The sequence below is a fragment of the Dermochelys coriacea genome, chromosome 1 (genome assembly GCF_009764565.3).
Source record: "Dermochelys coriacea isolate rDerCor1 chromosome 1, rDerCor1.pri.v4, whole genome shotgun sequence".
Classification (NCBI taxonomy): Eukaryota; Metazoa; Chordata; order Testudines; family Dermochelyidae; genus Dermochelys; species Dermochelys coriacea.
The window spans coordinates 81,238,304-81,252,884 of NC_050068.2; the positions used below are offsets into that span (position 1 = coordinate 81,238,304).

General features: G+C 42.5%; 1 protein-coding gene across 2 annotated transcripts in view; it reads left to right on the plus strand.

Annotated features, from left to right (window-relative positions):
* Nucleotides 1-10,285: 10,285 nt before the first annotated feature.
* Nucleotides 10,286-14,581, plus strand: part of SLAIN1 (SLAIN motif family member 1) — a 73,699-nt gene continuing 69,403 nt past the window's right edge. The window contains exon 1 of one of the 2 annotated variants that reach the window (XM_038387955.2): nt 10,286-11,169. In XM_038387955.2, coding sequence (XP_038243883.1) covers nt 10,658-11,169 — 512 coding nt within the window. In that variant the 5' untranslated portion in view covers nt 10,286-10,657. The remainder of the gene's footprint in view (nt 11,170-14,581) is intronic. The other variant, XM_038387956.2, reaches the window with a different exon arrangement.

The following is a 14,581-nucleotide window of genomic DNA, read 5'->3' on the forward strand; positions in this document are numbered from 1 at the left end:
GAGTTATCCCACCATGTCTCTGTTATTCCAATCACATCATAATTTCTTGACTGTGCCAGGACTTCCAGTTCTCCCTGCTTGTTTCCCAGGCTTCTTGCATTTGTGTATAGGCACTTGAGATAACTTGCTGATCATCCCGCTTTCCCAGTATGAGGCAGGAGCTGTCCCCTCTCGCACTCTCCTGCTCGTGCTTCCTCCTGGTATCCCACTTCCCCACTTACCTCAGGGCTTTGGTCTCCTTCCCCCGGTGAACCTAGTTTAAAGCCCTCCTCACTAGGTTAGCCAGCCTACTTGCGAAGATGCTCTTCCCTCTCTTCGTTAGGTGGAGCCCGACTCTGCATAGCACTCCTCCTTGTTGGAACACCATCCCATGGTCAAAGAATCCAAAGCCTTCTCTCCGACACCACCTGTGTAGCCATTCATTGACTTCCACGATTCGACGGTCTCTACCCAGGCCTTTTCCTTCCACGGGGAGAATGGACGAGAACACCACTTGCACCTCAAACTTCTTTATCCTTCTTCCAAGAGCCACATAGTCTGCAGTGATCCACTCAAGGTCATTCTTGGTAGTATCATTGGTGCCCACGTGGAGAAGCAGGAAGGGGTAGTGATCTGAGGGCTTGATGAGTCTCGGCAGTCTCTCCGTCACATCGTGTATCCTAGTTCTGGCAAGCAGCAGACTTCTCGGTTTTCCTGGTTGGGGCAGCAGATAGATGACTCAGTCCCCCTGAGGAGAGAGTCCATGATCAACACCACCCGCCTCCTTCTCTTGGGAGTGGTGGTCATGAAACCGCCATCCCTAGCACAGTGCATCTCATGCCTTCCAATCGGCGGAGTCTCCTTCTGTTCCCTTCCCTCAGATGTATCATCTAGTCCACTCTCCGCATTAGTACCTGCGGAGAGAACATGAAAACGGTTGCTTACCTGTATCTGCATTGCTGGTACATGGACGCTCCCCTTTCTTCTTCTGGAGGTCACATACTGCCAAATTTCTTTACCATCCTCCTTTCCCTGCTGGGCAGCCTGCTCTGAATCTTCAGAACATTGTGTCTGTAGAAGCATATCCTGACGTTTGTCCAGGAAATCTTCAGTTTCTCTTATGCAATGCAGGGTTGATACTCGTTTCTCCAGACCTTGAACCTTCTCTTCCAATATGGAGACCAGCTTGCACTTTGTACAGACAAAGTCGCTTCTGTCCTGTGGAAGAAAGACAAACATGGCACATCCAGTGCAGGTCACAGCAGCTGAACACTCCCCATCCATATTATCGTCCTTCTACGAACTTCCTCAGGAGTTGTAGTGACTACTCAGAGAAGCCGGCAAGATGTAAGCCTCAGTGGGCTCTCCCCAGGCGAACTCCCTCTGTTAGCCTCTCTGCTGTTCGCTGCTCAGCTGGTTCACAGTTGACTGGCTTTTTATAACAGTCAGGCCCACTCAAGGCTCACCTGGAATAAAGCACTCCCAATTCACACTTTTCAAACCACCAATCAAGCACACGGTCAAACTGTCCCCACAACAGACACTCAGATACTCACCAACACAGCCTCCCTAATGCAGCCCTTAGCGTACCTCCTCTCAGGCAGATCCCAGGCACTTCTTCAGGCACTGGTTGGTAGGGTGTTGAGATTTGGCAGCTCTGATCTTGAGGCTGTGTCCTGGAGTTGGTTCCCAAGCATTTCCTTTTGGACCCCAGTTTATATAGTGAAACTTAATTCTTGCTTAGCTGTACCTTAACCTATCATTTTACTAAAATATTACTAAACAATTTTCTAAGCAATTCTAACAGACTGTAAAACAGTCCTTTAACTAATTATACCCCACCACCTTTATTGATTTACACCAGCAAAATTAATTATGTAACAGACAGAAACAATCAAGAACCAGACAGAGACCATACAGATAAACAATAGAGAAGTGGAGACCATAAAGACAAAACAATAAAGAAATGAGGATTTCACAACCCAACTATTGATAAGTGATTTCTTGCCAGACAGAATGCTATCAAACTAAGTTTTCTTTAACTATCTTAAGATCTGTTTCTTTATCTGGTGATGATGGATGCTATTAGGACAGGATTGCCTTCTTAACAGCCTGATATTACATTGTTTTAATGTAATTTAAATGGAATGTGAGGTTGTGACTTTCTGCTTCTTGGCTAATGGCTGCTGCTCTCCTAATATGGCTGCAGACAAAGGCCTTAGGCCTTCTATGGTTGATTCCTTGTTTACAATTGTATTATGGGACCTATCAGGTAGCCAGTTTTTAAGCCATTTCATGTGTGCCATGTTAATTACATATCTGTGGTGTCAATTGAAATGCCATACTGAAGTCTACCTATATTTTAGCTACGCTATTGCTTTTATCAACCAAATTTATAATCTCATTAAAAAAATTAAATTAGTTTGACAGGTTCTATCTGCCATAAACCCATGTTGATTGGCATTCTATATTACTCTCCTTTAGTTCTTTATTAATCAAGTCCCATATCAGCCATTCCATTACCTTGTCCAGGCTCAATATAAGACTGACTATAATTACCTGGTTCATTCTTTTTACACTATTGGCACAAATTAACTTTCTTCCGGTCTCCTGGAACTTCCCCAGTGTTCCAAGACTTATTGACATTCAACATTAATGGTCCAGTGAACTCCTCAGCCATCTCTTTTAAAACTCTTGGATGCAAGTTAACTGGACCTGCTGATTTTAAAATGTCTAACTTTAGTAGCTTCTGATTAACATCCTCCAGAGATACTAGTGGAGTGGAAAGAGTGTTGTCACCATCATATGAATGACTACATCATCTGTTCTTTCAGAAATACAAAACAAATTTATTGAACTTTTCTGCACTATTATGGATAATTCCACCATTTCCATCTAGTAATGGACCAATACCATTGTTAGGATTCTTTTTGTTCCTAATATACTTGAAAATGCCTTCTTATTGCTCTTAACTGTGCTGGCCATAGAATTCTCCTTGTGCCCCTTTGCTTCTCTTATCTATTTTCTACCATTGCTAGATTCTGATTTATATTAATTACTGTTAACTTCTACTTTCTTCCACTTGTTATATATATATTTTTATAGCTACCTTCACTCCCCTTTTAAATCACGTCATTTTTAAACCAGTATGGCCTTCTTCCTTGACTATAGAATTGTGGCTTTTGGGGCACCTAGTAAAGTAGTCTTAAACAATTCCCAATAATATGCTTATACAGTTTTACAGCAAGAAAAGGACATCCAACCTAAGATACGATGTTCTTTGGGGGTTTTATTCAATCACAATATCCTGTTTTTTCGCCTTGTCCTTCAATCTTTTCCTTCTCAGGAAACAAATCTACTATAGGGACTGATGTGGTGGTGTGTGAATTATTTAGATGTTCCTTGTGTGACACTGCACCCCAAATTCTTCACAGTGATATCATGATATGATTATAACACAGTTATGATGTATTTTATGCAAGATAGGTCTTGTGAGATATCATTGAAAAGATTATGATTTACTGAATATGATATCCTATTTGTATGCATATATCATTTTTGTATCTGAAGTTAGGAATATTGACTCTGTATCTGTATTACAAATGTGTTTACACATGGGGAATGCCACCAAACGAGATGCTTTCATTCTGAAAATCTGGGTGGAGAAGGGCCATTAAAGAAAACAATAGGCCTTAGAAGAAGCTTATGTCACACCCGGGGGCCTTTCTGAGGAGGCTACAAACAGCCTCCGAGTAATGGCTGCTGTGACACTACAGAGACATGTGACAGGTCACCTGGTGCTGGACTCCATCTTGGGATATCAGTATTTTTCCACTGACTGGCATGGGAACCAAGCTTTGAAACAAAGGGTTTCCTGCCAAATGCAAAAGCTATATAAGGCAGGGAAGTGACATCATCTTGGTTCTTCACTGACTCCTCATCCAAAGAGACTCCTGGAAGCACCTATGGAACAAAGACAGAACTGGGGGAAATGCTAGACCCAGGCTAAAAGTATTTTGAGCCTGTGAATGGAACACCTGGGGATTCCAAGCTGTAAGCAAGTGCAGCTTACCCCTTAAGCATCTGCAGCCTGCTTGTATCATCACTTAGGGTAAGACTTTGCTATTCATATCTGATCTATATAGTATATTAAGCTTAGTCGCTGTGTTTTGTTTATTTGCTAGGTAATCTGCTTTTATCTGTTTGCTATTCCTTATAATCACTTAAAATCTATCTTTTGTAGTTAAGAAATTTGTTTTTGTTTTGTCTAAAACCAGTGTGTGGGAGTTATAACTTGGGATAAAAAGCTGTTGTATATTCCTCTTCACATTGAGGGAGGAGGCACATTTCATTACGCTGTGCAGTTCCCTGTGCAGCACAAGATGGTATAATTTTGGGTTTACATTCCAGAGAGGGTGTGTGCCTGAGTAGCTGGGAAGTTCTCTAGCTGGAGCCTTCCCATGCAGGGCTGATCACAGTGTCTGTATGTAACAGCAGCTGGGTGTATCCCTGCCTGTATGGGTGCTGGTAAAAATGCAGCCTGGAGCCTGGAGAGAATTTGTCACAGCAATAGAGTGTAAAGGGAGCCCAGCCTGGTGGGTTGGGGGGAGGCTCAGTGGTAACCCAGTTCCAGATGGCAGCCCAGAAGGAATCCATCACACCTTGATGCATCATGTGGCCAATGCTAAATAGAAGGTTCTTTTTCACAGTCTAAGTTTTAATTTCTAAATACATTAAGGTTAGTTAACATTCAATTCTATTACCCTAAATTCACAGGAAAACTGCAAATTATAAAACTAGGTATATTTATCTGAATGGAGGAGGTGCTGACATAGTTGCTATCAAAATTGTTCTCATCTTAATAACAAATATGTTGATTTTATTAAATCAACTTCCCTAACCAAACACAGACAAAGAAATAAAAAGGAAAGGACAGAAAAGGAGAAATCAGGGAAGAAAAACTATCACTGTGAGTTGTATGTAGTGATATTTTACATCATGATGAAGCAGGGAGCACATCTTTTGGTTAAGCAAAGGCTGTGGTGTAGGGTTAAGTCAGGCTGAAATCTGGTTTAAAGGCAAAATGCATGGGCTTTAAATCTCTCTCTTTAAGTTTCTGTTTCCAAAGGTAGGCTGTATGGGTTGGTTCATTGTCATGACAGATCATGAATAATCTTAAACATGGATACTCTAACAGTATCAGTTCATTAATGATAAGCTGTAACCCCATCTGTCCCCAAAAGGCACACCTGGAGGATTGTGTTCTTTACTTTTCATGCATCTGTGATACAGGCTCTGTGAGTCAAATTATGCCCTCATTTACAGGTGTACATTAAGCAGCTGCACAAGTGACCCTAAGAGCGTAATTTGGCTTGTGCAGTCTTTATTATTGGTGATGATGATGATGCATGAGAAGGAAACAACCCTCTGTGACTTTTAGAATTTTAGTTTTCAGTTGTAGCATTTAGAGGGCGCGTGGGAGGTTAAAGAAATTATTTTAAAATTTGATATGGAATTGATGAGACAAACTAGAACCCCCCATAATCCATTATTGCAATCACTTTTCACAGTGGAACTGTACTTTAAGAATATCAGCAGACCTTGGTCTTACCTTCTATGTTCTGTCTTTAATGCAACACATCCCTTTGTGTATTTAAGACTGGATTACTGCAGTGCCTTCTATCTTGGGTTGCCTAAGAAGCAGCTTCAGCCTGCAGCTATTACAGAAGAGAGCAACATGCTTATTATCAGGGATGGGCAGATGGGACTCAGTCCCCCTGCTGCTTTGTTCTTTGCAGTGGGTGTCTATTGGCATGTGTTTTGATTTAAAGATTTGTACAATACTACATGAAGACCTAAGTAGTTTAACTCTACCAATGTTTTGACACCCTTTGGGCTATCTTACTCTTTCAGGATTGAGAGTAGCAGACGGCAGGCATATGCTACAATATTATAAGTTTGAATCAGACAGATTGATCAATAAATAAAAAGGGAGGAAATATGAAATGACAAGGACTTCATTGTCGTATGTAACTAGCTGGTAACATTTTTTCTATTATCCACCCTTGTTGGCAAATATTGAGTTGCTGACCAAAGCTGTTGATCCCTGTTGAGACATTAGTCACGTGAACACTGAAAAAATGTGCCAGGGTAGAAAATGTGTTAACTGCACTGTTAAAGAACATGACAGTAAATATGATTTTGTCATGAGTGTAGAGAAGGACATGTGTAGACAAGCACTGAAGCCACCATAACCCCTGCTATAGCACATGCATTTATTTTTGTTTATAAAAATGTGCCCATTCACAGCTCTGAGTGCATGCACAATATTATTAAAAATACATGCACATTTAAAAGAATGGTCACTAAAGAGCAGAACCTCTTCCTTACTCAATGCACGCCTTTAAGGAATGCCTGGGGAAAATAAATAGGCTGGCTCTGTAATATTCCTTAATGGTCAACAAATTCAAGCTCCATCCAAGCAAGGGGAAAGGGTAGGACAATGAATTCCAAACTTGAGGACCCTTCCTGGAAAAGAACCTGCCACAACGCTCCTTCTGTTTAAACTTGGGGGCTTTTACCTCCAATGCCTCTCGCTGCGGTGTCACATGAGAAGGCATCTCCAAGGTTCTGTCTGCAATGGTGACAGCATTAGTACAGTCCAAGGGGGACAATTGGTGTCATGTCCATACTAGTACCTCTCCTTGTAGCTGAACTAGTGGTAAAAATGGTTGGAAAATTTAGAAAATGTCTAGTGCAGAAAAGAGCTAAGGTAGTCAGGTATTCAATAACCTATTCTCACTAATTGACTAAATTGTTTTGGTTGTCTGGTTCAAGGAGCAAAGTTCATTTTCTATTTCAGTATCTCTATCCACACACACACCTTCCTGTGTGTGCACTGCTGATGTTAACACTGACATTTAGTTTGCCATTGACTCACATACACTTCTTGTTGTCTTGTGATAAATCCTACTGAGTTAACACATGCATACTTCTGAATGTTAGTGCTTACTGCTTTTGTTAGTGGTTAAATACCTAATGGCAATTGGTGCGTTCCTTCGTCCTTGAATATATTTCCATTTCTGCTTCTCATAGAAGTGCATGCATAACTGAACAATTTTAATGTTACTTTTCGAGTTAGTGTAGAACAAAGAATAATAGCAAGTATTATAAACAAAGAGGTGCTTGCTTTGGTTCTCATACTAAAAATGGCTAGTTAACACTTTTAGAAAATTTATGAAAATGTGTTGATTATTTCTTAGTAATTTAGTAAATTACTTTGACATTCTTCAAGTCATTTGGCCTTAGTTATATTAACACCTGCTTTTCCAGATAGGATTGTGTATTCACTAATGTTGATTTTATGATTTGGACCCTAAATGCTGCAGGGATTTTATTAAAGCAATTCAGTCTTTGAAGAATTGGTTTAAACTCCCTACCTCTCCAACCTCAAGCTTTAAGATGATGAAATTTGTTAACTGTCAGACCAGTTTAAAAGTTTCTAAAAGTTAGGAGCAAATTTCATGACAGTATAAGTGGATGAGAAAGAAAGACCGTCATATGAGACATTTCAGAAAAAATAGAAACAATATACAATTTGCCTTTTAAAATTAGATAGCAACTGCGGGATAGATTACTTGAAGATAAATGAGAAAATCAACAATAAAATCTATTGCAGTATAATGAGAGATCAGTAATTTGCCTGGGGCTTGCATCTATGCATAGACAGATATGTAGGAGCTTCTTCTTCTTCAGCTAACTGGAATAATGATTGTACCTATCAGTAGCTGAGAAAACTGGCATGTATTATTCACTGTGAGTAAAGAAGGCAGAATTGGGGCCTCAGTAATTTTTTATTCTATTAATATTTTGAAATGTCCTTTATGTAATGGGTAGAGAGTACAGGGGAAAAAACCCCTTTTCATTTGCTTGTTTTAAAGGGGATCTTGGTACTGTCCCCTACATTGGGCACTGTATTAATCCTACAACGAGAAAACTTACAGTATCTGGAAGTCAAAAACGTTCAGAACCTGTCATATCTTCCCTTCCATCCAATTACAATTACTGTTGTTATTGTGATGCAAATAACAATTGTGCCTAGGAGTCCAAAACAAGATCTGAGGCCTATTGCGCTAGGCGCTGTACAAGCATAAATTAAGACAGTCTGGCTCCAAAGAATCTAAATAGACAAGACAAAATGGTGCTGGACTGAATGAATCCAATGTCTACTTGGATTCTGGACAGGGAAATTAGGGTTAATCTTCTCTTCAGGTCAAATCCTAGGTAGGGAGTTGGCACTGTGAACATGTAGATTAAAATAAAAATATCATAGTAGTGTATCTGGTGTAAACTGGTATATATACAGCATGGTTTGGACATATTTGGCTCTATAATTAACTTCTTAAGTGACCTTGGGCATATAACATCACTACTCTTGCTTTTTCATTCTATAAAATGGGGATAGTACTCCTAATTTACCTAAAAGGGATGTTATGCTGATTAGTTTAATGTTTATTCAGTGATTTTGAATAGGTCAAATGTCATTTAAGTGCAAAGTGTTATTCATTTAGCTACTGCTTAATTGGCTATGCACCAGTACTGTTATCTTCACTGTTAAGAGTGAATAACTTGGAGTTAGTTTACTATTGTATCTGTAAAAAGAAAAGGAGTACTTGTGGCACCTTAGAGACTAACAAATTTATTAGTGCATAAGCTTTCGTGAGCTACAGCTCACTTCATCGGATGCATCCGATGAAGTGAGCTGTAGCTCACGAAAGCTTATGCTCTAATAAATTTGTTAGTCTCTAAGGTGCCACAAGTATTCCTTTTCTTTTTTCTTTAAATTTCTGTTATTAGACTCACTACATGATCCCTACCTTCCATCTTGGAAGGGCAACACGCTACGTTTTCTGAACGCCAGCATTCAAGTAAAAACAACAAGGAGTCCGGTGGCACCTTAAAGACTAACAGATTTATTTGAGCATAAGCTTTCCTGGGTAAACCCCCACTTCTTCAGATGTAAACTCCCATGTGGAACAGACATAAGCTTTCAGTCTCACTGCCAGTCGGAAGTGAGTAAAGCAACAATAGTGTTGTTTAAACACTGAACAAATTCAGCTCTATAAAAATTATTAATCATTCCATTATTAAACCAAGACCCAAAATGTAGTACAAGATAATCGAAATGTTTTGAGCAAAGAAAGGAAATCTATCTCGTGGGGAGGGGAGTTAAAACCAGTGACTCTGAAATGTATAAACAGTTGTTTGATTATCTAGTATTTCACTCAGATTCTTTTAAATTTCTTTCCAGCTTCATCTATGGGTACTATATTTTCTCGACTACATATTTGCACATTCCTTGTTCCCCACTCAAAGATCCCAACTCACTACAGGTTTCAGAGTAGCAGCCGTGTTAGTCTGTATTCGCAAAAAGAAAAGGAGGACTTGTGGCACCTTAGAGACTAACACATTTATTTGAGCGTAAGCTTTCATGAGCTACAGCTCACTTCACTGGATGCATATGAAGTGAGCTGTAGCTCACGAAAGCTTATGCTCTAATAAATGTGTTAGTCTCTAAGGTGCCACAAGTCCTCCTTTTCTTTTTGCAACTCACTACAGGAGCACAAATCCCTATATTCTCCCACTCACCCACATACATATCCATGGCTATAGCGTGACAAGTGAACATCTGGTTAATGCATTTATTTCAGAATAAAGGCTTCTATGTGCGGTATTTTTTTTTTCATCCCAACCAAGCTAAATCTGCATAATTACAACCCCCCACGCTACCAGCCTCTAATTATATAGTTTATAAAAAAAGGAGATGCCAGCATAGGAGCCACCCTGTGTAACAGTACTGGTGCCTAGCCAATTAATTCAGCATCAGACTCGGGCAGTAGCTATCACCGCTGGGTAGACAGGCTATTTTTTTGGAAAGACTCGGGTTTTAATACTTCCCTAGGGCCGCGGGGATTAATTGTATTTTAAACTCCCAGGTAGTTTGGCCCGAGGGCAGGCTGCAGGCTCAGCGTGTTCACATAAATAATAATGTTTAAAAAAGCGCTGTCCTCCTTCGCAGGTCCACGGAAGGCGGGAGGTTCAGGGGCAAGGCGCGGGGGGGTGGCGGGTCAGAAGCTGGGTCCCAGACAGTCCCCTTCTCCTCACGATATTGTTTTGTGCCCAGGAGTCAATGTCAGTGTCTGGGGTGGGGCGGGTTGGGATACAGGAGCCCCCCTCCTGCAAGGCACCCACCTAGGCTTTAATGGGGTTGCAGCCAGTGCCCGGGGGGGGGGGGGGCGAGGCTGGCGCCGGGCGTGGCGGCCGCTCCCCCGCGCGGCGAGGTGGGGCGCGCCTCTCTCTAGCCCCGCTCCTCCTCAGGCGCTCGCTTTTTAACCCCCCCCCCGCCCGCGGCTCATGGCTGTGGAGCCGGGCCGCTCTTTGTTCCCGTCGTGCGGGTGCCTCTCCCGCGCCAGAGTGGGAGGGGAGCCCCCGGGCTGTGTGGTCGCGGCTGACAGGAGGCGCAGGAGCAGGCTGAGCGCGAGAGGCCAAAAGCCGCCGCTGCCAGGGAGCGGGGACCGGGACCGGGACCGGGGAAGGAGGCGAGCGAACGAGGGAGCCCGGCTGGCCGCGGCCCGGCAGCCTTGCGGCGGGCAGGTGCCGGCGGGGCGGGGCGGGGCGGATGGAGGCTGCCTGGCTGCAGGCGATGGCGGAGGGGCAGGCGGCCGGGCCCGGGGCGGGCTCGGGGGTGAGCGCCGAGCTGGAGGTGAAGAAGCTGCAGGAGCTGGTGAGGAAGCTGGAGAAGCAGAACGAGCAGCTGCGGAGCCGCGCGGCGGCGGCGGCCGCCCCCCCGGCCCCGGCCCCGGCCCCGGCCAGCCCACACCTGCTGTTGCTGCCGCCGCCGCCGCCGCCAGCCCCGGCCTTCGGCTCCCCCGCAGCGGCCGGGCTGGCCCCGAGCGGCAGCCCCGGGGCCCTGTGCATGCCCGGCCCGGCGCCCGCTCTCCTGTGCACCGCTAGCCTGGGCCCGCCGGAGCCCTTCGTCTATTTCAAGCCCGCCCTGGCTGGTCGGGCCGCGGCAGCAGGAGGCGGGCACGAGGCCGGGAGCATCCCCGCGGCGGGGGCAGCCACGGTGCTGGACGAGGTGGAGGTGCTGGACCTGGAGGACGGTGACTGCAGCCAGGACGAAGACACATGGTACGTAATCCCCGTATGGGCTGAGCGCCCCTGTGCCCCAGGGCAAATCCCCCTCGGCGGGAGCACCAGGGGCCTTGGGAGGGACGGGACGGCAACGGGATCCTCAACCCCCCCACCCCCGGTAGGCATGGAGAACCCGGCTGTGGTGATGCAGCCTGGCTAAGTGCCCCCCCCCCCATTCTTACACCGCTGGTCCCTTCAAGTCGCTGATTAGCATTAACCCTAAAATCCACTTGATCTTGTTTTGCTGAATCTTAAATCTGCTTTTTTTTTTTTTTTTTAAACGTGTCGTCTGGTTTGTGTGATTAACTCTCTCAATGAAAAAGGGCCGTTTCTGAGACCTCTGTTGTTTACTTCTCAAGTCTAGAGTTTATCTCCTAATCACCTCTTTATGCTCCATGTTCTCTGCATGCCTAATTTCAAGCCTTTCTATATCCCTTGGGAAGAGCAGGACTACAGGCTGTCTTTGCTACTGTAATCTACTCAGTAATGATCCAAAAAATAGGGAGCAATATTTTGCACTGAATAGTGTTGTTCCTACGAAGCACATTTATCTTCCTTGCTCATCTCTCACACTTGACTGAGCTTCTAAGATTTGGTGACGTCACTGGCCATTCATTCAGGACATTAAATTAACACTGTCATAAATGTGGCAATTATGAAGTGGTAGATGTCAGGAAAGGAGATGAAAAATCTGGTTTAGGTTAAAACCTAACTGGGTAAAGAATAATGAAAAGTTGTTGCTGAAAAGCAACATGACTGATAAGTATATTGGCTTTTAGTCTTGATACTGAGACTTTTGCTTCCTTTAGAATAGATTTACTACAGTCATTTTAGGAAGGACTAACAAAGAGATTACAGCCTTCTTTAAAAAAATAAGGAATGCTTTCAGTTCTCCTTGTACTGGCTATACTCTCCTTAAAATGCTATCCTCTCTCAAGTTGAATTTCAGTCCTCAGCAATATAGGAGGGCTTTGGACTTTTGGGCATTGTTGTGCAGTTATATTGTTCAAATACGTACATGGTTTCAGAGTAATGTATGAATATGTGTCAATAAACTGGAAGAAGCAGAAAATAAAATTGAACTAGGGGAATATTTGTGGCTGTTTCTTTATGCCCAGGAAAGGAAAATGATAAACAAAGATATGCAGTGGTGTTGTAACTGTGTTGGTCCCGGCATATTAGAGAGACAGTGTGGGTGAGATAATATCAAAGAAGAGCGCAGTGTAAGCTCCAAAGATGCTTTCTCTCTCTCACCCCAACATAAGTTGGTCTGGAAAAAGATATTACCTCACCCACTTTGTCAGACCAAACATACTCAGAATTGTCTAGTGTCTTGTAACTTGTATATCTCAGCAGTTTGTGTAATAATCCTCAAGTGTGCTAATAAATACTACGAAAAATGACCCGGAAGGCCTGATCTGTACTACAGAACTAACCACATTTAAACGTAGTTGTAGCTCAACTGTATTTAAAATACGTCAGTGAGAAAAAGAATGTTATAATTCTACTGAAGAGCCATATTTTAGCCTGGGTGTCTATCCAGGTGATGATGTTTCCTTAACATGTTCTAATATAGTTTTAAAATCCATGCTGATAAGAGCATATCATGATATAATGCAGTTGAGTCAGAATCATGTTTAAACATGGTTATTGTGGTAGTATAGGTATGGTCTTAAGACTCATCAAAATGTGATTATCTCTATAAAGACTTTTAGATAACGGGCCTAAGTTTTGAAGCTCTTCTCTTGGAAATCACTAACAATTGTAGATAGTTAGTTAGTTTTATTAGTGATTATCATACTTGACTTATCGGTACCAGGTGATTCTGCAGATGATTAGATTGTGCTGGACTGTTTTGGGAACATGACTAGGATGAATCAGTTTTATAATTTGAAACTTCCTTCATTGCTCATGACAGATAATGAGGTAAGGGTGTTTCTCTGGTCTCATTTAGTTGATTTGGGGTGACCACTTTGCTTGGTCAGTTGCATTTAATAATGTTTTGTACATGCTTACCTTTTAGGGCTGTATTGGATCAGTATTATTGCAAGTCTTGCAGTGCAAATGTCAAAATGTTGCAAAAATTGTGATTATTTATCAGGTTTGGTTTGCTCTTTGGAAAGAATCTTGCTATTTGGGGCAAATTCCACCTACGTATGGTATCACTGGGGACTGAACATTTGTATTGAGGTGCAGAATTTGGCCCTTGGTGTTCACCTGAAGGACAGTTACTTTCTTAAAATTATTAAAACTAAGGTGCATTACATATTTCCTTCAGGGATGGATCTCTAATGACCTGCATTGCTGGTCAGTGGTAGTTTGTCTGTTAGCTGCTGTGGGGTTATTGTTAATCTTATGATGCTTTTTGATGATTATTTAAAGAAAGGATTTAACAAATGCGTCAAATCTAGAAAGCCAAAGGCCAATGCAGTCCTAATGTTGACTTTTTAGTATTGGGGCCCTAACTGCTTTTGTAACAGCTTTTGTTCTAAAAAAAATTGCAGCTCAAAAAAGAAAAAAAAAAGTTACAAAAAAAGTAAAAACTTTCCCTTGGTTGTCATCTTTCTGCATAAACATCAAATTATTTAGAACTTGTCAGTCACATATTTTACTTTCAAAATACTGCTGAAAGTTAACCATGGATCTGAGACATTATTTTCAGTACATATGTGGCTCTTCATGGTTTTTAATTCTGAGCATTAATTGTGTAGCCAACCACTCTATTAAGTGAGGAGGTCAGCTCTATTGTCAGACAAATTCAGTCCTGGAACTCTGCTGGGATTGCAGACAAGGGTACCAGTTGTGATGAGGACACTTGTCCATTCGGCTCTGGAACGCAAGTACCAATTTATCTCCCAAACAATAGACTATTAAGCAGGCATTACATAGCAATAGCTCACTATTGAGCAGAGCAGGTTTTGCACAATAACCTAAATGTGAACAGCTCTGTCTCTAATTAGTAATCCATCTTAGTCCCTTTGTCTTGACTAGCCTTTTTGTATCTGCTATTCACATTCCGCTTCCTGGCCAGTGTGCCTTTTTGCCCAACTTCTGATATCCTACTTAAGAGTTTGTTTAACCACACTGTGCTTTAGAAACAAACAGGGTATGATGTTCAGTGAGGAAGCTGAGAACTAATGATAGGTTCACCTGGGAAAGCACACATCTTCCTGGATGAACTATGTGTACATGCATGTCAAAATCCGTGAGGACTCCAATAACAGTGGACACTGGCTTAGAGAATTTAGCTGTGAAAGCCATCAAGCCCCCTACCATGAGGTGGTTTAAACACCCGTAGAAACGTAAACTCTACCCCGGAGGCACAGGAGATGACCAGATACTCAAATATTCTTGTCTCTGTGGTTAGCTGCCTATTGTATTCCAAGCCCAGACAAAAATAGAATAGCTT